Raw genomic sequence first — 22,914 nt, 5'->3', positions numbered from 1 at the left:
TAATGCCTGACCAAAACTGGGTCATGCGACAGGACAGTGATCCCAAATACAGCAGTAAATCTATAACAGAATGGCTGAAAAAGAAAAGAATGAAGGTGTTGCAATGGCCCAGTCAAAGTCAGGACCTCAACCTTATGGACAGGAACTTAAGAGCACTGTTCATAAACAAATGCCCACAAACCTCAATGAACTGAAGCAACATTGTAAAGAAGAGTGGGCCAAAATTTCTCCACAATGACATGAGAGACTGATAAAGTCATAAAGAAACTCATTATTTCAAGTTATTATTGCTAAAGGTGATTCTGCAAGTTACTGGTTGTATTTAAATAATTTGAAGACCTAGCGTGGACTAGATAATATTTTATTATGCCCTAACATGTAAAACCTTAGAACTGAAAGATGATGTAATTTCTTTTCACCATGACTTTACATAAATACTGTTTTGATTTATATGTATTTTTAATTGATCATTTCCATTTACTTTGCTTTTACAATATTACATCTATTAAACAGTTTGCTTATGAAACGCAACACAATATTAGAGATAAAACTCCCCTCAATATTTTACTGAATTTTAATCCTCTCCACCCTGATGAACTACACAATTTGAAAAGTTTTTACCCTGATGGGAACACAATACAATAATAATAACATGATAATCAAGCAAATTAAAGAAAAATATAATACAGACACAGATAACATTTAAACACAGTTCACATATCACACTCACAACTTTAATGGGAGATTTACATCATGGATGTGCAGCTGACAAATCTGCAGCAACTGCATGAGGCTGCTACAGCAGCTTGCTGAATCAATGCCATGAAGAAGGCAAGAGGAGTTCTGGCAAGGTGTAGTCTTTCTCTCTCATACACTTTTGACAGATTTTTGTGACTATTGTGCACTTTTAGGGTTATGCAGCTCATGTCACTTGTCTGATAAACTGATAAATTCCTCTATAAAGATTGTGTTCTTTGATATATCTTGAGGTCCTGTCTGCAAGAAGGGCTCTTTCTCAAAATCTACTTCTTAAGACCTTCATCACTTAAGGTGTTGATTCATTTGTTTGAAATGGGGCGGGATTTCCACATGAGTTTAACTCCTTGTGTTAATCCAAATGTACTTTTTAGCCCCAGGAGTAACTTCCGCATGCTGGGGCGACTGAAGTCGTTTATTGTGAAAGTTCCAACCGGATGCCGCCTTGTCACAGCAGTTGTTTTCGCCGAGTTGGATTGACGTGCATGGCGCAGCGAGAGTGACGGGGAGCAGTGGCTAATCTTCGGATATTCAGTGGATATTTTTGGAGATCATGCAGAAATCCTGAAATGAGAGTGTGAGATGATATCACTTCCGAAAGTGTGGATAACTATCACTGCCCCATTGATGAATACGAGCAGAACGGGTCTCAGGAATAGCTACTGCTGCATTCATAAACACTTCTTTAGGACTCACAGCAACCCCTGAGCTTTGTTTTGGGGTCACCAAATAGCAGAAATTCATTTTGTGCAAGTGGGTTGACAATGGCTGAAAAGGTTCAAGTGAATATAGAACATCTCGGCGGAGTTTTCAGGCTCCGAGAGGAGCACGAAAAGGTAATATTAGTAGTTGTCGCGAAACATTTTGTTGGCTAGTATGTAACGCTAGCCAAGCCACCGTCAGCCACTGGCCACATGGTGCTTCAGGAAAGGTCTTTTGAGCCACGAGTGGGACCTTCTGAAGTGCATTTTACAGCCAATATAGACTTCTGTGCAGTTGTTGTTTCATAGATGACATGATGACAGTTTGTTGCTTTGACTTTAAGTTTTCGAGGAGCTTCCTCCTTCTGCACACTCACGTGTTCAAGTTTAAATGTTACAGGAGGGCGTGCTCAAAGTTTCGTTTCTTTGCTGTTTTGTGCTCTCCTGCTTTTTTTATTTATTTATTTTTTAACTTGTGCTGTTTGCTGCAAAACTTTGGGAAGTGAATTTCACTCATACACACACACACACACACACACACACACACACACACACACATATATATATATATATATATATATATATATATATATATATATATATATATATATATATTATATAAAAAGTTTGAAACACTGTTTTTATTTTGTTTATTTATTTTTATATTCTACTTCCTGTCCTGCTTCCTTGGTGTTGCTGACCTACTGCCTTGTATGTGGCAGTGATAGCTGATGATTGCTGAGATTGCCACATAAATGTTACATATAAGTTGCATAGATTTATCAGCCTGATTCATTCTAATATTATTTGTCCTGAAACAGGTGGTGAAAGACTACGAAAGTCGGATTCAACACTGGTAAGCATTAAAAGACTTGTTCAACAGTTGCACAAAGTTGGTAGTTTTAAAAATTTGCTTGCATTTATTTAGTACCCTGTACAACTTCTTCATGTTTTGTTTTTCCCTCAGTGTCACAGTTATTGGTTTGTTTATTTAAAGGGTCATCGGTGCTGTCTAAATCCTAAATAAATTTCACAGCTCACATTTTGACTTGTCACTGTAGGAGAGTACCAGGTGTTAATGTTGTCAACAATCCTGGAATATTTAACCGTAAACGGTAATGGTGATGCAAAACAGCAGGTCAGTGACACTGAAACACCTTAACAGAATTCAGTTAGTGATTTCAATATTATTGGAGAAGTAATGTGTCAGGGAGGGTGGGTACATCCCATTTCTCTTGTTTGATCCTCATCAGTCATCAGCCTTTGCTTGTTGTGGTCCATCATCTTCAAGGCAGAAGGTGAGGCTATTAATGAGGTTCTTAATGAGCAGGGAGGAATCTCTTGAGCAGATACACCAGGCCTCCTGCAGTTTCAGATTTGATTTAAAAAAAAAAAACAAAAAAAAACCCAGCTGATTTTATGTAAGGACAAGTAACAGATTCAACTTCAAATTTAGATTTGATTTGTTACAAAATGTATCTGTTAACGCAAATTATTGGATCTGTTGCAGCAGCACAGCTGATTAAAAGAAAAAAGAAACCAGCTTATTTCAATGACTGTGCCGATGCAGGTCAAGTTGTTTATGAAAGGGAAACATGCAGAGATACACTATATGGATAAAAATACTGTGCCACCTACATATTACACCTGTGGGAGCTCATTCAGCCAGAGAAACTCAATGCCATGAAGCACCCGGTGCACAGGTTTTGTGCTGATATTAATACCAGAGGAGGTTTGGAACCCTGGAGTCCCTGAGTCCGCTGGGTGATGGAAACTTTTATGTTCAGCACTTCAGCACTCTGTGACCTCACTCTGTAACTTTACATGAGTCGCTGTGGTTCCTAAATACTTCCACTCTGCATTAATATAACTTGATTGTGGAATATCCAGGAGGGAAGACGTTTAATGAACAGACTTGTCACAACAGTGGCATCCTTTTATACTCAAATTGAGTGAGCGCTTTAGAACGACCTATTCTTTCACAAATGTTTGTAAAGGCATTTATGTGAAATTGGTATTTCACACAGGCATTTATCATGTTTGAGGAAGTCACTGCATTGTTTCAGTGGTAGTAGTCTATTTTTATGTCCTTATTATACTACAGATAGGAGGAAAGGAGGCCTCATTGCTGTAAAAAAAAAAATTCTTCATTTCTCTTCTCGCATCTTTTCCTTTCCTTGCTTTTCTCTCTTTGCATCTTCAGAAGAAATGAATTGACAAGTGATAGAAATATTGATGCATTTAAGGGACTTGAAATGTATCTTGTGCGCAGACATTTAGAGATAGCAGAGCTCTTAACAGACAGATAAAAACACCTGTGTGAGTAGACCATGATCGCGTAGGGGCTTTACTATGGGTAAATTTGTTACAGTAAGTGCATTTCCATTGATTTTTAAACAGGGGTGTTAGCATCAGTGTTTGAAGTAGTATTGATTAACCCAGGAAAGGTACTTGTAGGTTTTATTTTATTGCATTTACTTTACGTTATGTGTAAAATGAAAGCAAGTACTTGTCAGTAAAAGGGCAATAGAATCATTTTTTTGAACAGATGTGTAAACATTGTCCTCCAGTTCTTGACAGACTCACACAGGTGATTTCACTTCCATTGACTGGAGCTCTCGTAAAGAGTATGTGGCCGTGTGTAGACCTCATTCTCCTATTAGAGTTCCTGGAGCGGTTAAGCGTGAGATAAATCACCCTTTTGTTATTATTGGTAGATTAATCCAGTCCGGTTACGTGCTTTTCAGTGTAGCATTGCTCACACAAAAGTCTGACTTGGCAGAATATTGGCAGATGTTTGTGTGGGTGTGTCTGTTTGCAAAAAAAATCTAAAAGTCCAGTATTTACCAGTTTGTCTCTTTAAATTCCTTATTAATTGTAAAATTCGCTTCTCCTCAAAATACTCTTTCCATCTTCTCAACTCACTAACGAGTGTGTTCAGAAGCTGAAAGGAGTGCTGTGAGGAGCTGATGAATGAAGAACGTGAGGGAGGTGGATGGCTGGAGGGAGGAAAGGTAGTGAATCAAGAAGTGCAGAGGATTAACAAGGAGCAGTGAAGAATTGAGAGGCGGTTGATCCAGGTGACATACATGTGGAGGTAAGGAGATGCCTTGGAGAGAGGGAGCAGGTGGAAGAGAATCTGGAGAGGTGGAGGTATGCACCGGAGAGAAGAAAGTCAGTAGACGCAAGATAGAATACATATGTGTGAATGAGAGGGAGAAAGGTCTAACAGTGAAGTAGAGGTAGTGAAGGTGGATGAGTTTAAATACCTGGGCCGAACCAACCAGAAGAGATTGCAGGCAGGGTGGAGTGGGTGGAGACGAGTGTCAGGGGTAATTTGTGACAGCAGGATAGCAGCAAGAGTGAAAGGGAAGCTTTACAAAATGGTTGTGAGACTTGCTATGATACACGGTTTGGAGATGGTGGTACTGAAAAAAGACAGAAGGCAGAGGTGGCAGAATTGAAGATGTTAAGTTTTTGGAAGCATGAATGCTAATCATTATCATTTATTTTGGGATTGGAGATGAAGCTAGGCAAGTTTTTTTTTTTTTGGCCACAGCAACTTTATTAGCAGTATAGAGTGACAGGAATTTGGGAGGAGAGACACAGGGGAATACACGTGGGAAATAGGTGACAGGTAGGGACTCAAACCTGCACCGCCCACAACGCTACGTGGCATATGAATATGGATCCAGTGTGGTGGCCCCTTGAGGCACCACCCAGAAGAAGATTTATTGTAAAATTCACACATTTTGACTGGCTTGGCCATTGAAGAATATCCCACCTCTTTCCTTTGGAAAAACTCTTGGGTTGCTTTTGCAGTTTGCTCATCTATTTGCCCCGTGAAGCACCGTCGGGTCAGTTTTGCACCGTTTGGCTGAATCTGAGCAGAGAGTATAGCCCTGTACACTTAATAATATATACCGCTGTTTCACTGACAGCCATAGAAGACCTTACCATAACATGGCTTTCACCATGTTTGACAGATGATGTTGTGCTTCAGATCAAGGTCTTTTTCTCTGTATTTTTGCTTCCCATCATTGTGGTAGAAGTTAATCTTGGTTTCACCCGTCCAAAAAACATTTCTCAAAAGTCTGCAGGCTCTTTAAAATGTTTTTGGGGAAAGTCTAATATGGCTTTCCCATTCTTAGGTGGTTTGCACCTTGTTAAACTGTCTGTATTTACTTTCATTGACTGTAGACTTTGACAATGATACGAGTGTTCTGGACTTGGCCAGATGTTGTAAATGTGTTTCATAACTAAAGGAAAGAATCTGTGATTATTCACTTTGGTTGTCTTTTATGGTCTTTATGCTTTTTGGTGTTGCTGAGCTGGTCAGTGCATTTGTGTGTTTTCACCTGCCTGTGGCATGTGGAGAGTTTCAGCAAAGAGCTACCAAACGCAAGTTCAAAACTTGGAGTCGACTCAAGTTCTTTTATCTGCTTAATTTGTTATGAAATAATAAGGGAACAGCCTTCACCTAACCATAAAACTGCTCGTCAGTTAATTTTCTTTTCTTAATTACTTCTAAGCTTCTGAAAATGGACGACTGTGTATAAAAACGGCTGTAAATCCTGGACAGTTGATGCTTGTTAAAATCTGTGAATTAAAGCTGAAGGTCTGCACTTTAAAATCCACTGGTCGTGTACAGAGGCAAAGTTACCAAAAAAACAAAAACAAACCCCAAAAAGTAATTGTCTTACTTACAAATGTAACTGTACACAAGTTTATAAATCCTACTGAAATGTACATTACAAAAGCTACAAAAAAAGTATTACTGCCTGCATTGATGTAGCTGCTTACTAATTGGATTTTAAAGTGGTCATTAAAAAGATGGGTTTCAAACATTTGAATGTACAAGGAGAGAGTAAAGGGGAAGAGCACTCTTCCAACAGATGACTGGAGCAAGAGATTTATTACTCAGTATGAAGGGCTTTTGGGGCTGCACTGTGCTTTCAACTGGCTATATAACACTTGCTGCAAAAAGCATTGGAAGTTGAGCCAGCCTCCATAGTTTATGTTAGGGATGCTGGCATAAAGCTTTCCTAGCTGTGGTCCATTTACAAACTGGTCCTGTGGGGGGAATGGGCTATTTTTTTTTTTTTTGATAATTAATGTTATTCTGATTAAAAAGAGACTGAATCACTTATGTTTTAGAGTAACTAAATCTGTGTCCTTTGTATAAATATGACATTTTAATTAGCTGGTTCCTTAACAGGATCAGCGGAAGAGAATGATGGATGGATGGTTGCTTTTTTTTTGCCAGTCACACTTTCTATAATTACTCACATTATATATTACCCCGACAAATAAATACAAATAAAAAACAGTGACATCTTGAGGCCACTTCAGCTGCCGTGCCACATTTGTCTTCTCCCCTGATGGGAAATCAGACACTTCTCTATTACTCCATTGTCTGCTTCCCATTGTTTAAATTTTGACTTATCCCAAGATATGACAAACACACCAAATCGGGCAGGAATGGCTTCAGAGGAGAACTGTGGTTTCAAGGGAGAAACATGTTTTTTTTGAGCAGATGTTGGATCTGTTTGCAGGAAGAAGGTGTCAGGTGACTATGAAGCCCTGGATGACCGCCTCAAAACTCTGCCAGATCAGCTGTCGTATGACATCATGGTGAGTGGTGACCTTAAAATAGGGATAAACTACACAGAAACTCACCTGTATATGGGTTTTTTTTTTTGTTTGTTTTTTACACCTTTCACAGAAAGATTTTTTTTTTTCTTTTTTTTGTCCTACTTTCACATCCACCTGCTTTATTTGACCTGTTTCACTTTTTCCCCCCCGTACGCTGTGATACGTGCAGGTGCCATTTGGCCCTTTGGCCTTTATGCCAGGAAAACTGGTGCACACCAATGAAGTCACAGTGTTGCTGGGCGATAACTGGTTCACCAAGTGCTCTGCCAAGCAAGCTCAAAAAATTGTCGATCACAGGATGAAGTGTGAGTGTTTTTGAAACCCTTTTTTTTTTTTTCTCTCCTCTCTTGTATAATGTGAATGTAAACTAGTAGTGCTGCATTTCATCCAGCAGAGGGCGTGAGTGCATCACATCTCCATAGCTGGTCTGAGCAGAGTGTGGAGTGACAAACTTTAAACTATGCAGTGATTCACCACAGGCGTTATACCTATGCAGAAATGCTGCAACTGTTGACGTTTGTAATAAGCTGCTGCTGACACATGTAAAGTGCCTTTATTTCAAACTGCAGGGTTTGCAGGGCTCATTGGCTATGCTGCTCTTGCATTCATTCAGGTCAGCACTGTTGCTGCCTAGGGCGTGAACCGTGCAATAGCAGTTCCTACCTGTTCCTCTCTCCTGCAGTCCGATCAGGCCCTGTTATTGCTGCAGCTTTGTTTGATCTCACATCAGTTGTGTGCAGCTTCGCGTCCCTGAGTGTTAACCCTGCTGCTCATTTCTAGGTCTGAAAATCTCATATCAAGTCAAATGGGCCCGAGTAACGATCTCTGATGTGAACATTATTAGAATGTTTAGTGAAGCAGAAATGTGCTGCCACAGCCCCATCCGCAGCCCCCTCCCCTCGTCCTCCCCCATCTCCTGACCCTGCCCACCCTGCTATTACAGAGCTAAGTGCTGTAATACAAACATAGCTAGCTGAAATGTGTCAGACAGTGGCTGAGTTGTCAGGCCTTCTGTGTTTGACCTTTCCTCACTTCCAGTTGATGCACTGACTGGAGGGGCTCCCGATTGCCATGGAAACAAGGGCCCTCTGCTGCTATTAGTGAAAGGGCTTAATTGTTGTGAAGATTTAATGATCCGGAGTAGTATTCAGGGCAGAAGATATTATGAACTGTTTGTGTCATCATTTTTCATTTTTTTTTCTCTTCACAACTTGTTTAGGATTTTAACTCTTTAAGAGCCGGTTGCCTTTTTTTTCTTTCTGTTAAATGATTTATTGAAATCTGCCTGCTGTCTCTGTCTCTTTTTCTTTTTTTGGTAAATATGATGCTGCCAGCTTGCCTTCATAAATGCACATTTTAATGAAAATGCATCTGCTGTCTACAGATGTGAAGAATGAACTAGATGGTCTGTCCAAGACAATGAAAAACTTTGAAGCCAAAGTTGGGTTTGCAAAGGATTTGGAAACCATCTCTGCTGTATGTTTCATGACCAACAAGTTGTCTCACGCATAAGTTATTGTGCAAGTCAAAAATGGGGGCAAACATCTTAACTGCATTGTTCTTGTTCTTTAGAGTAAAGGCGACTATGTTGACATCAGAGAGGAGGTTGGAAACAATGACTCTGTTGTCACCAAAGGTATCTTTGTCAGCCTTTCTCCTGACCTCATTTCACTTGTACACTATGGCCTTTGAGAAGGCCCATTGCTTAATTCTGCACCAGAATAAAATGCATATTTAGATGTAAATAGTTTAAAGGTGTCTTTTTCTGTATGCTTTAACAGGAAAGCAGAGAATAGCTCACAAACCAAACTCGAAGCCCAAACTGGATGTGGTTTTTGATTTTAAAGATAATGAGGAGGATGAAGAAGAAGACAGAGATGGTGGGAGAGGGAAAGGCATTATGAGTGAGGAGGAGCTGTGGGCTAGACTGGATGAACTCGAGAAACTGGAGGAACTACAAGATGAGCAGGACAGGTATATGAAGATACTTTTTTTTTTTTTTTTTTGTTCGTTTAAGCATCAACAATCCTGCTCTTTCCCAAGAAGGATGTTAATATTTCGTCTTTGTTTTTTGTTTTTTTCTCTCTCTCTTCAGATTATCTGATAATGGAGACATGAATGGGGAGGACACATCATCCTCTTCCTCAGAGGAGGAGAAGGAGGCAGATGCTACGACTCCAGTAAATGGGCTGAGTTTGAAGCCAGGATGGAGCTCACTGCCTTCCAGCACAGCGCCACTTAGACAGGACAGGAAAGAGGAAGAAGACTTTGAGGAGGAGGAAGAAGAAGCCAACTGTTTGCCGACTATCTACTTTTCTCACACAGTTGAACCCAAGAAGGTTAGCGTGATGAATAATTTAGAACATCTGTATGCATTTGGGACCATTTTGTTTGTGTTTTGTTTTGAAATTTCTGTTTTGGCAGTTTTCTCTTCACCTTCTGCTGCGTCTGCCTTTTGTTTCAGGTGAGAATAAATACAGGCAAAAACACCACGCTGAAGTTTAGCGAGAGGAAAGAGCAGAAGGAACACTCGAAGAGGAAAAAGAAAAACGGCCACAACAATGGACATGCTCATCACGAACTTCACAAAATCACAACACCAGCAGACATTTACAGGTAAAAATCATGCAGCAGGCCAAATTTATTGAATTTAACAGGATGAATCTTGTGTGTTTAAATTTAAATTTGGCCATAAACAGATTCTGGTTTCACGTACGCTACACGTGGAAGCATTTTGGAGCCACATCAACTCAGCCACAAAGAGTTACAGAGCGGGGTTGCTGAGTGCTGACGTGCGTAAAAGTCGCCAATCCTGTGCTGACTTAACGGCAGAGTTCCAAACTTCCTTTTGCATTAACATCAACACAAAAACTGTGCACTGGGAACTTGATGGCATTGGTTTACAAGGCCAAGCAGCTTCTGTAGATGCACTGGGCACCCTACGCTTTACTTTAATCCATATAGTGTATGTTTAGATGCTCCTATTTGACGGGAGGAAATGGACTCTTGTTTTTTTTTTTTTATCAGGTTATTTGTGGATGTGAAGAATGGGGAACCCATTCCTAGGAAGTCCATCCTGAAGTCACGCAGTCGAGAGAACAGCGTGTGCAGCGACACAAGCGAGAGCAGCGCCGCGGACTTTGAAGAGCGTAGAATGATGGGACGCAGCTTCAGCCACGACGAGGCAACGCACAGCGACACCAGCGATGGCATCACAGAGGAGGACAGTCCCACAGCAGTACTGCTGCAACCTCCCAGCAGATTTGAGGTGAAAGATTCATTTTAGCATGTTGATTTTGTACTAATATTGATTAAATATGTGGTCTATATGATTTGAAGTTATTGTACTTGTGTTATTATGGAAGAGGGGTTGTAGTTTGTTTACTACTCGTTACCTGAAGAATGCACAGTCGTGTTTCTTTGTATAGTTCTTAATCACATTTTGGTGTGAAGGATTCTGCAGTATACCTGAGCACAAATGTATGAAAGTATCAAATTTGAGCTTCAGATGCAATTGATATAACATCAACATCAGTTTCCTTACTGTTATTTCTTTCTCTCTTCCTCAGGCTTTTTCAGGTACAGTGATCGAAAAGGATCCGATGCCCTCAGCTGTCCCCCATCTGACTATCTCTCCTCCAGCTCTGCCAACAATACTGGAGAGGAAACAGGAGGAGGTGGCGCCTGACGTTGCCCCACCCCAGCAGGCCCCAAAAAGGGTGTCGAAGTTCAAAGCTGCCAGATTGCAGCAGAAATGACTGTTAAGGAGTAAATAATCTGCTTTTATATTAACATCTTTTGTGAAGCCTTTGTTTCTCTCTAGTAACCGAACGAAAAACAAAGCATACGCTCATTTCTTTGCACGTCTTTCATCCACTGATGGGGTTTTTCTGTTTGTGTCTGTAAGGTAGAACACTTAACAAATCAACCTTGTGCGTAACACTGCTTTTTAACAAGCCGCAGACGTGGGTTAATGCAGTCTCTTTTGCTTATCTGCTACAAAAGGCATTCTCCTTTTAGGCTTGTTTAAGCAGTTTGCTGTCTGTCATAAGTTTACCTGCCTACTTTTCTGTTGATCTGTGATATTGCCAGGTTAAGTCAGACTGTAGGCTTTGCCGTATAGGATGAGTTGCCTTGTTTGTTTTTTTTTTTCTTTTCGCCCTGTATTGATCATTAAACAAAATCAGGTCTTTCTAGTTCTCATTTGACCTTCTGTTGACCTGCCTACTGAATGTATGCATTCCTTTGTGGCAAGATTTATGTAAAACAGAAAAAAATATTGATGGAAAGTAAAAGAAAAATAAATGATTTTGACTATAAATCTTGGTTCCTTTTTGTTCCAGAAAGGAGAAAATAATTCTTCCTCTCTTACAGAAGGAGATGGATCTATATTTCATTTATGTTCTGCTGACAGAGCTTTATTGTGTTTCTGAATATCTTAGGCCAAAACGGTTTTCTCCAGTTGTTGCACACAGCACAGTAATAATGGGTAATAATATTTTAGGTCTTTGTGCCTGATGCTTAGTGTAAATAGTTTCAGTTTTTAAAGAGCTGTTACCAGACACTGAGATAAGACTTTTATGAATTATTGTTACTCCTAGTGAATTTCCTGTTTTTCCTGAAATTAGAAGAGCTCAGGAAAGCACCATCCGCCATTAAACTTTCTGAGGCAGCAATAACGCTTCATCGAATTTGGAAGCTAATTGAAAGCGAAATCGCTCCTCCCGTTAATAAAAACTCCATCTTAAAGGAAGAGAAAGAATTCCCAAGCCAAACAAATCAAGGATGTTTTGGGTGCAACACCAACATTTCACTGCTAAAGACCAGAAGCAAGTTTTAGAGATCAAAGTCAGAGGTTCATGGTTGCAGTAAATGAGCTTAGGAAAAAGGATCAAATATAAAACCACTGCATGAATGTTGGGAAATCTGCAGCTCTGAGAACAGTGATCGAAATATTTCAAAATGTAAATAAATTTTCTGTAAGTGCTTTCTAAAAAAAATTGTTTATACTCTTGTTTTCATTTTAATATAAACACCTGATCTGAAAAATAACTGCTGAATAAATACAGTATAAAGTGTGTTCTTTTTTTTTTTCCTTTGAAATGTAGTGCTGAATAAGTAGAAAGTAGCAAATCAAGCAAAGGGCTTCCGGTGATGCTACAAATGTACTACCAGGTGCAAAACAAATCACAATCATAGAAAAAAATCCATTTAATTTTCACCCTCAGCGTAGCTGAACCAGAGTTAGATGAGAGAAAATATTCTCTTTTTTTAGTGGGCTGAAAGGTCAAAATGCTGAACTTCACACCTATTGATTATTAGCACAGCAGCTGATGCACACGCACTTCATCTGTGCCCAAATGCAGCTTTAATTAAAGTTGTGACTTATGAGTTAAAAGGTCTATCACTCCCTTTTTAGTTAAATAGCGGGAGTGTACGTCTCTGATAAGAAGCTTTGAAACAGGTCCAGAGGTGACACCCCTCACCCTCCTCCCCTCCAGGATTATTTCTCCAATATGAAAATCCAGGTAGCATGAGACAGATTAGGCAATGCTTAACATGCTAGAGTTGTGTTGGTGAGACATAGATCAATGGTCTTATGTAGGTTAAGCTGCGTAGGTATACGCTGGAACATAGCAGAACTACATTTCAAAGAAAACTTGCATACAATCTATGTAATGAGGTGGAACACACACTCAAGATCTACATTTCAGGGATTATGAGGGATTTTAAGAGTTGTGTGATTAGGGATTCTGCAGGTATTGTTGTCCAGACAGGTGCTTGGGTCTGAGAGGGGGAGCTTTTAGTTCCAAATGACAGAAGAATGGATTAAACAGCATCCAGTGTATCGGCCTCTCTGCTGTTTGAACATATGATATTAAATATCCAACAGTCTTGTACTTGGATCGTTTACACTCGTGGCCTATAAGAGCAAGCGGTTTCTGTTCTTCTCTTTTTCCGCTAATGAAGCTCAGGTGGAAATCACAGGAGAGAAACAAATGTTCAGGAACAGCTTTGTGGCATGATCTTTGCACTGCTCTTTCCATCCTCAATCTTCTCTCAAATGTCACCTTTTTCCCCCATTAAAACCTATATATAAAATCACTTGGGATTACAACAGACTATTAAAGAATCATTAATGCTGAACCACTTTGTTAGTGAATTTATAAATTGACTGACAGAAAATGAGAAAACCTGTGACCTGCTGTCAGCTAATTGCCATTGTCAGCTTGTCTTGTATGAATAAATTCAGTACTTTTAAATTTTGCACTTTTGATCAGACAAAATCTTGGGCTCTGCAACGGTCATTTTCTATATTAAACTGTAAAGTTCAAGTAACTGATTTCCAGAATCACATATAGAATGAATAACCATGAAACAAACAATGGTTACAGCCATAATCATTATCAAAATCTGAGGACCTCGTGAAAAAAACAAAAGCCTAAGCGCTTTAAAAGGCTTATAAGTCAAGAACCTGTTGCTGTGTTAGCTTTTGTTGTTGTTGTTGTTGTTTTGTGTGTGTGTGTGTGTATAGGTAAGGTAAGTATAAAATTTATGTTTGGAATGTATTTGAAACAAGATGGCTTATCTTGTTTCAAATAGGCGGATAATAGAAGTGTGAAAGATGTTACAAGCGTCCAATTAAGCATTCTTAATAGAGCCATTTGCCACCTATAAGCAGCAGCCGCTGCAGCATAACATCATCCCGAAATAAATGTGTATAATTTTTAAAGATGAGAATTACATACAAATCCCTCATGCTTTCACAGAAGTTTTCAAGAAAACAAAAGCAAAAGTACCACTCTTGCAGGTAATCCCCCGTGACTGATGTGACATGCATGATATAACATAATACTTTCAAAAACATGCATTTAAAAAAAAAAAAAAAAAAGGAAAAAGAATTAATGTCTGAAGTCTGCGTCCTGGAGACTCCGGTGCCCATTTTACGCATGGTGCCAGTCTGTTACACTTACATACCAGCGGCCAGATGAGGGAGACATACGGCTTCGGGACATGTCGAAGTATCCCGAGTAATTTTTTTTTTTTTTTTTTTTTATAAGATTTCATTACCTCTTTCTTCAACTGGAAATACTACAGGGCAAAACGCACTGCTGGCTTCGTCTGGTTAAAGCTTGTAAACGCTTATTTTAGACAGAGCTGGAGAAGAGAGTTATTGGAGGAAATCAGTGCGCTACTGTGTGCTGGGCGTTTATGATAAAGCGTGTGAAAGCGTACAGTCCGTCAGTCAGCAGTCAGTCATCCAATTCAACATCACTCTCCACTGAACTCCAGCTGTCACGTCGTGTCCTCCGCGACTCTTCGAACTGGCCAGGTAAGAGAAATCACTGCCGCTCTTAAAGATTTACCCAAGTTATTTGTGAAAAGTTTCTGACGAGTCGGATTCTGATAGACACGCGTTTCCTAGGGATGCCACTGTTGGCTTTCTTTCTTGATATAAAGGAAGTAATGGCGAGGGCTGAAAGGTGACTAAGGAATTCTTTACAGCTCATCATAAAAATTTGTCGAGAGTCATCCAACAGAATGCAAAAAACACCAAATGTGTGTATTTCTCAGGTGTTTACTGTGCTTGTAATTTGTGTACAGATAGATCATAAGCATCATATTATTAACATATTTCACTGCAACCTTCCATCATGTGATTATTATTTATTATTTCACAGAATATAAATTATAATTTAGAAACATAAAAAAGAGAAGATTTTATACTATAAGTTGTGTAGTTATGAATAAGAATGATGCAAGGTGGCTGTGGATTACTGTCCCTAATTTGCTTGTAAACCAGCAGCCTAAAAGAATTCACAGTTCTAAAGTTGTAGCTTTTACACCTCCAACAGTTTTCAGAGGCCACGTTTTAGGTTTTGTAACCTTTTTTTTTTTTCTTAACCATCACCTGTACAGAGTGGCACAGCTACTTTTAAAGCCGCCCTCACCCTCTGCCCCCTCCTTCTCCTTCCTCCTGTTTCCAAATGCTCTCCTTTGAAGCGATGATGCCCCATCTGTCATATGTGAGCAAAGAGAGACCATGCTCTGCTCTTCTCAATTACTGAATTCTCCTCATGCCAGCTCCGGTGGGACAGGAGGAGGAGCAGGTGGGTGGCAGTCAGTGCGATCAATCAACATGAAATATTCAGCTTTGAATATACACATCATTTACTAATACTGCTGCTGCTCCCCTTGTTAGAAACACCCTGAAAAATAGTTGGGCCGCTTGTCTAAAGCGTTTTGTAACTGAGAGTGTGCGTGAGCTGCGGCACAGTTCCTGATGAAAAATTGGGGCAGAGTATATTCAGGTGGCACCCTGTTTTTTTTTTTTTGTTTTTTTTTTCTTAAATGGTAAACTATAGACTGCACTAACACCAGAGGGGTATCAAAAATTATTATCATTATAACTGAGAGAAAATTTGAGGGAGGGAGGGTGAGTGGATGAAACTGTATTAAATTTAGCGCCACAGCCGTTTTCTCATTATGCTGTGGTAAATTCATGCAGCTTACATGACAAAGCTCTGCTTGGCAACTTTCTCCCCTGATAGAAGCACTTGTTTGAACATGAGGCACATGATTTGAATATCTGTAATCCATGCTGAAATCAACAGGCCAGATGAACTTTTTGGCACCTTCTTACTACCACACTGAGTAGGATTTTCTCCCCCCAAAAATGCCTAAGCTATTTAGACTTAGGCTTAAAATCACTTCAAGGGGTGGGAAAAAAGCAATGCAAAAGTTATTTATTTCGTCTTTCCCAATGCAGTGTGAGGAAATCCTAGAACTTTGAAAGAGTATCAGAACCTTTTCAGTCATTCAAACTCTTCAGGAAACTTTTAATCTCCTAAGTGTCTGCACTGTGATAATATCTCTGTGATGTTGCCTCATGAAATTTGCCCGAGTACTATGGCCCTAAGTATTTGAGCTATGAGGCAATACAGTGAAAAGCATAGCCCCCTCATATGAGAACACAACAGTGAATAATTAATAACCTTGCTCCCAATTCCAGGAAAACAATAGCATATTGTAGGAACACTGCACTAATTTAACTAGAGGAGAGAAAAAAAAAAAAGTTCGACAAAATGTGGAATGCTCTGCCATTGTTATAAAGCATGTCTGCGTGAGTTTCGGTCTAGTTATTCCAGCCACTGTTGCTTTTCACACTTTCTATACTGCTGTGCCATACTTGTATATAATGTAGGATTGCACGCTGTTTGCATGCTGTATAATGTTGTAGTGTAATGCTGTTTGCCTTTGAGATTAATCAGAACCCATTAAATACCCCTCTCTCACCTGCTGGCAGTATGTGAGGTGGAAGTGCACATGCAGGAAGCTATTTTCCACAGGCCTCCTCTCTTGGCTGTCAGCTCCCATTAAGGGGGAAGGTGTCATATCTGTAACACAGCTGAGTGCAGATGGCAGAGTGGAGGGGATGGCTCACCGATTTAAACAATGATTAATGAACAGAGATGGAAAACAAATTACATTGGACTATTGGAGGCAGGGAATTGTTTTTATGAAAATGTTAATTGTGTCTGCCAGGCTGATACCACGAATGGGGGAAGGGTGGAGTGAGGGCAAGGTAGTGAGGCAACCAGGGGGCTAGTGATAGGACGTCTACTACTCCCCTGGCTCAGATTATCGGCGTGTCTCAGCATGCAGTGTTTAATACCGTACCTTGGCTTTAAGACCTCTAATGTGCCATAACTTTCAAGGTTTGGCTTTTTATGATGAACCCCATGAAGAATTGTCGCCCACCACTGCACCAATTAGCGTTATCTCTAATAATAAGTGGTTGTAAGTGACGAGAGAAGGCGCCCTGTTCTAGTTGTAATTATTGCAGGCGGGTGCAGCTGCACTACTTAGGGAGATGATGATAATTATTTTTCTTTTTTTTTCATTGCGGGTTGATTATTTAAGAGCATCATACACTCATCAGAGTAATCAGGAGAGAGTGATTAGTGAAAATCCACGAGGCTAACAGCTGCCACATTAAACACTTGCCTCTGTTGCCAACACACAGAGGCAGAGCCCTTCCACAGGACAGAGACGAACGAAAGCACTTCACCTTCAACTCCAGGAACCACATGTGTTTGTTAGAAAGTCAAGGCTCAAGTTACACAGAGAATTAGAGTAAACAGAGCTCTCCATGAAAAGGCATGTTGTTGTGTACCAAGGTCGATCTCCAATGCTTCACTTAACAACTGCAGGAGTGTGTTGCAGGGGACTAAAAGTTTGATAAGGCATTTTTGGAAGTGTGGGAAATGTGCTCTCCTTCTCTAATGTCCCCTATTGTGTTTACATAGGTAAATTTTGAATGCACTTCTGAATGATGACTGTTTGATAAGTCTTGATCCAACACCCAATTTAATACACTATCAAAAAAAAAAAAAAAAAGTCTTAATTAGAGATGTGTGACACGACCGTGTCCGGTGGTCATGCTGTGTTGCTTGCCACTGTGTAAGGCCTGCTAAACTAAGGGCTAATTCTCTTAGCCCAGATGTTGCCTGAGCACAGTCCTGGGATCCCACTGGGTTGATGGGCTCAATCAGTGAAATGATGAAAAGATGATTTTGTCCCTGTAATTACAGTGTGTAAACTACTTAGCTAGGATTGCAAAGGAAGTCATTTTCTAATTACGCTGGTACCCCGTTGTCTAATGGTGGATGTTTTGTTGTTTTAGAGAGCATGTGTGTGTGTGTGTGCGTGTGTGAGTGTGTAAGAGAGGGAAAGAGAGAGGGAGGGAGAGGAGGAGGAGGAATATACAGTATGTGTGCGATAGATAGATTGATGGGGAGAGGGAGAAGGAGAGAGAGAGAGAGAGAGGAACTTCATGAGGGGTCTGTGCTCTGCTGCTGCGGCTGAAAAAAGACCATCACAAGGGCAAGATGGCTGCCAAATGAGAGTTCATTGAATTATCAGCCCAGTTAATGTGCCTTGGATTATGCTCTTTGTTTGTCAGGTTTTTTTTTCCTGTGGATGCCATAGCTTAATGAGATACTGTAAGTGGCATTACCAGACTCCTGCTGTGATTTTGTGATGACTCGTTTAATGACTTTTGTTTTAGTGCCTTCAAGTGCTTTATTTTTTATTTTTTCCCCGCAACTGAAAATAGACTAGATCTAGTTTTTTCTTGTCTCTCTTTCACGTTTGCAAATATTGGCCGATGTGACAGTACAAAAACAAATCGATCCTTTCACAGTCAGGAGTGCTGCTAACTTAAATGATATCGTGAGCAGGAGTTTGCATTCACCAGGGGAAGTTGTCGAGAAAGCAAAACATGTCAGTCTGTTGCAGACTGAAGAAGCTGTGTTCTTTGAGATCTGTGTGAGTTATGTTGGAGCTGACTGCTGTCATGCAGGGCCCAACCATCTGATGCAGCCTACACCATGTGGATAGGCTTCTCTTCTGTGAGGCATCCCCTACTCGCCCCACACTGTTAACACACCCCATCGTAAGCCAAAGCTTTGTTTGTGTCCAGAAAGAACAGGTGGTCTGTGCAAACAAGAGCAACTGTTTACACATTAGTGATCTTAAATACATTCTATATGCATGTGTCTCTGTGTGTGTGTGTGTGTGTGTGTGTATTACTGGGAGAGAGAGAGCGAGAGGGAGCATGTGAGAGTGGGTGTCTTTGCAAATGCCTGACAAAGAAGAGTGAAGTTTATATTTCCTCACTCCGATGTGTGTGAGAGCTAATGAAAACAATGGAGGAATTTCATGAATCCAGAATGCAACACACACACACACACACACACACACACACACACACACACACACACACACACACACACACACACACACATGCACAGACAGAGTACCACCAGAGTACCTATGGATACTTGATGTCATTTTCATGTCGTTTCCCTTCCACATAAATTGAAACTGTTTGTCATCTGAAAAGACTTACACGCCACCAGCTCGTACAGTTACAAACACAGCTGGTCGCCTCTAAGCAAACCTGCTGTTTTCAACCTGACTTCCAGGTGCTATATCCTGTGGCTTTTAGTATGTTGCCAGAGGAACTTATTTTCCCTTTGCTGTGCATTCAAGGCCGCTAATCTGCATTGCTGACTGAGACGAGCAAAATTAATCGAAAGCCACCTTTCACTGAACACATGAAATAGCCGATTCCCAAAATTCCCAAAGCACTGCTCATCACTGCTACATCACGTGAATGCCAGGCTTATTTTTAAAGGACACAAGTCACGTTTTTTTTTTGATAATGTCAGAAGGAGTGGCATAGATTTACGTTCAACACCCGCAACAAATGTGTATGTATTCTTTTATGAGTTCTTTAGCTATTACTCACAAGGAGTTAGTCAGTGCTGTGTGTGCTCTTTCTGTGCTCTGTACTCCTGCAGTAATGAATGGTGCTGGTTAGACTATTCTGTCTCCGTCAGGCTTTTGGGGGGCCTACAGAGGAGCTCCTATAGGGTTTCATTAATCTGGCTGTCAGAAAGTATATGTGTGCTATCTTTTGTATGGGTCATGGTGGGCAGCTGTGTTACCACTGCCCTCTTCCTTGAGCATGCTGTTCATCCCCTGACATTGCAGTCCACAGGAGTGTTGGCTGGCTGATTTGGTGGGTGGGCACGTGGATGAAGTGAGATACAAGGGAAATAAAGCATAGCATGGAGCTTTTACTGTCTTTACATAAGCTCATGTGTGATAAACAGTTGTCTTGTGCAGCCTGGGAAGTCAGGAATTCCAGGAATTTTGAAGTAGGCTGAACCATTTTGCAAAGAATCTGGGGCATCAACAGACATATTAAATGTCAGACTTATTTGTATCCTTATTTGTTCATATGAGGCGCGAGTGTATGCAACCAACTGTATAATTACATATGTGTTTCATTTTTAATTGCATGAATGACTATTGAGTGGAGTTTTTATTATCATGCATTACATCTATTATCATGTATCATGCACACAACTGTTCCCAGGCTGCTTTAGCAAACACAACAGAGTGCTCCATGTAGATTTTCACACAGTATCATAGAATCCAAAATCATGTGGCTACAGTATATTGGCACATGAAATAACTGTGTTATCAATCATGTTAACATCAGATGATCTTTAGTACTGCTTCTTAGAGGGCTCACTATAGCTGTTGGGTGAAGGCTTTTAAAGCCATTTGTGGTGCATTTATTGTAGTTTTTAGCTCAACAATCCACATAAATTATTAATGATTTTTTATTAATTTTAACCGCTGTTAAAAAGAAACATATGGCATGCACTTCTGCACTATAAATTTCATTCACGTGCTTCATTCCACTTCCATCACTCTATGCCTTTACACAGCTATCCATCCATCCTACATGGCAATATAATACAAGGTAAAAAGATTGTATTTCCACTCTCTTGTAGGTCAAATCCTTTATAGAATCCCTTTTGCCTGAAAGCAGTGAAAGTAAATATAGCAGTGTTTGATATTGTCACATCTAAAATCATCCCAAACGCACAGCTCTCATGGCTGGTTGTAATGTATGTGTCACATTTTTGTTTCCCTTTTATTGCCTGTGCTAAATCACACCTGCTCCTTGTTCGTATATGTGCGTCCACACCTAAGAGGCGCTACAGTGACACAATGCTTCATAACAATCAAGCACTCTCTCAATCTGTACTAAAAGAGCCTAATCCACTCTGACAGAGAAAACACCTGATGGCCCCGCTCCCATCTCCACAGATTCCTACCAAACCCGGTGCACACGCACAAGTAATAACGGTTTTCTGCCTTGCTATCCGTAGTTAATCAGAGAAATATCACTTTAGTAAATATGAAGTGGATCTAGTGTATGCTAATATCATTCGCTCACTTTCTCCCTGTCAGATGTGATTAGGTCAGGCCCGTATCCTTACATTGATCTGAGCTCATTGCAGACACACTGCTCACACCAGCCATGGCTGCAGGCAGCTCTTTATCTGTGTGGTTTTATGTGCAACATTTTTATGGATGTTTGGGGTTGCGTTGGACTAGGGCTCGATTTTTCTCCTCGACTAGTAGTCGTTAGTTCAAGCAATTAGTTGACTACCTGTTGCACATTTATTATATTAATTTAATTATTTAAATATATGTATTTTAGGGGACCAAGGAAGATTTGTATAAGTAATATTGTCAGTGCTGTATTACATGACAGAAAAATACAAAACCATAACAACAAGTTTTTAAAATATACAAGGCCACACAGGAAGCAAGCTGTCTGTTAATGACAACAGCAAAAGTAATATTAATTTTGAATTTTTTCCCAGAAAGAAGAAGTCAAGATCTGTCTAACAGTAAAATGAACAGCCATGCTAAGTGGCTAATGTTAGGCTGCTTACATGTTTCAAATGATAAGCCGTGTTTGAGACTGACAAATGATAGGCAAATGTTTTTGTTTTTTCTTGGGGGGGGTCATCCTTTACCTACACAAAATGATCCCATATGTAATCTAAAAATGCAGACACCAGCTCTGTAAATGACAATATACACTAAATGTCATGTAAATAATAGCTTTCCAAGACATTTAGTGTTTTGATTTTGGTGGTAGGGTGGCAGGGCACAGAAAGTGTGGAGACATGACAGCAAAGTCTGTTTGGTCTGAACCATTAGGCCACCTTTGCACCCCTGTTTGAAAAAGGATTGTTCTTATTGTTCTCTTATTTATCTCATTCTTTCTTTAAATGGTTAAATGTAACAGCCAGGTAGTGCACATGTGCAATGTTGAAGAAAAGAAGAGATGCACATGTGCTAAACTAAACTACTGTCAAAGTAGTTTCAGAAGACGCTGTAGACAGAGCTATTTAGAGTTAAGTTCAATCATTCATTATTGATTGGCTGCAGACTTCCTATTTAATACACCATACAATAAAAGCAATAGCACGGTAATAACATTAATTAAGGCAAATCCAAGAGCAGTCTAAGTGATGGCCATTCTTGAAAATGCGTGGGAAGTGGGGCTAACCTCCCATTCACTTCCTTTTGTGGGATGACTGTTAACAAATACCAGGTCAAGAGCTGTAAAGTGGATCTGTGATATAAAGATATAATTTACAGACCTTTTCTCGTCAGATATGATTAAGTCAGTACCATAATGGTCACATTGATTTCTGATCTACGACTTAGCGCAGACGCGCCAGTCACACGAACCATTGCTCCCTGCCTGCCAGCACTTTATCTGTGTGGTTTTGTGTACATCATTTTTGTGACTGACTGAGGTTGCAGTCCAGGATGATGTAAGCCTGTGTTAATTCAGTGTGGACAGTGCAGGCTTTGTTCAGTGCCCTTTGGTACTGCACTAGAGCTGTGCAGGGCTCGCTTGTGTGACCTCTACCATTGTAGCATGATGTGAATTTGAAGCTTTGTTTTGCTGCTACAGATGAATAAAAAAAGGGAGATGGGAAGGGAAGGCTTTTTATTCAGATATGCTTCCTTTAACTTTAGTTTAATTTTTCGCATCCATCATTAAGTTGTTTATTTTCCTCAGTACTCCTGTGACACAATTATCCTAGTAACGGTTTTATTCAAATATGCAGCAGACCTGCTGAAAAAGCTTAACTATTTACTTTAATCTTCTGTTTAAAGCATATCAAAGATTTGTGAAATGTGAAGGAAAGGCAAGCAGAAGCAGACGAGCTTTGATGTTTCTGCTGCCTTAGTATTGTTTGTCACCAACAAAATGAGATCGAGACAAAGATTTTCAACCTACCCTTTAGTAAAGATGAGATATTTGTTGAGGAAGCCTTTGTGGTTTTACGTAATCAGCGTTTTCGCAGTCTCCAACAATAATCTAAAACCACAGTTATACTTAAGACAG

At 40.1% G+C, this 22,914-nt stretch overlaps 1 protein-coding gene across 2 annotated transcripts; it reads left to right on the top strand.

Moving 5' to 3' along the window:
* The first annotated feature begins 1,239 nt into the window (after positions 1–1,239).
* On the top strand, positions 1,240–11,541 carry uri1 (URI1 prefoldin like chaperone). Of its 2 annotated transcripts, none has more exons than XM_030732524.1 (11): positions 1,240–1,333; positions 2,279–2,313; positions 7,013–7,091; positions 7,282–7,417; positions 8,497–8,588; positions 8,685–8,748; positions 8,894–9,086; positions 9,208–9,451; positions 9,577–9,728; positions 10,140–10,380; positions 10,682–11,537. In XM_030732524.1, the coding sequence occupies exons 3-11, from the start codon at positions 7,089–7,091 to the stop codon at positions 10,868–10,870; spliced, it is 1,314 nt and encodes a 437-aa protein (XP_030588384.1). In that variant the 5' UTR covers positions 1,240–1,333; positions 2,279–2,313; positions 7,013–7,088; the 3' UTR covers positions 10,871–11,537. The 2 variants fall into 2 exon arrangements, with proteins under 2 accessions (XP_030588384.1, XP_030588383.1); XM_030732523.1 differs by lacking the exon at positions 1,240–1,333 and adding an exon at positions 1,521–1,592 and having other exon boundaries at positions 10,682–11,541.
* Positions 11,542–22,914: the final 11,373 nt, after the last annotated feature.

Source organism: Archocentrus centrarchus, chromosome 6, assembly GCF_007364275.1.
Source record: "Archocentrus centrarchus isolate MPI-CPG fArcCen1 chromosome 6, fArcCen1, whole genome shotgun sequence".
NCBI classification, from domain to species: Eukaryota; Metazoa; Chordata; class Actinopteri; order Cichliformes; family Cichlidae; genus Archocentrus; species Archocentrus centrarchus.
The sequence above is the reverse complement of the archived record's forward strand: the minus strand, read 5'-3'. Positions and strand labels throughout refer to the sequence as shown.

Excerpts from the sequence above, each read along its gene's own strand:
- uri1 (XM_030732523.1), top strand. The coding sequence starts at position 1,521 with ATGGCTGAAAAGGTTCAAGTGAATATAGAACATCTCGGCGGAGTTTTC. Across the intron at positions 7,418-8,496 it reads TGTCGATCACAGGATGAAGT|ATGTGAAGAATGAACTAGAT; the intron begins GTGAGTGTTTTT and ends TGCTGTCTACAG. Across the intron at positions 9,452-9,576 it reads ACACAGTTGAACCCAAGAAG|GTGAGAATAAATACAGGCAA; the intron begins GTTAGCGTGATG and ends CTTTTGTTTCAG.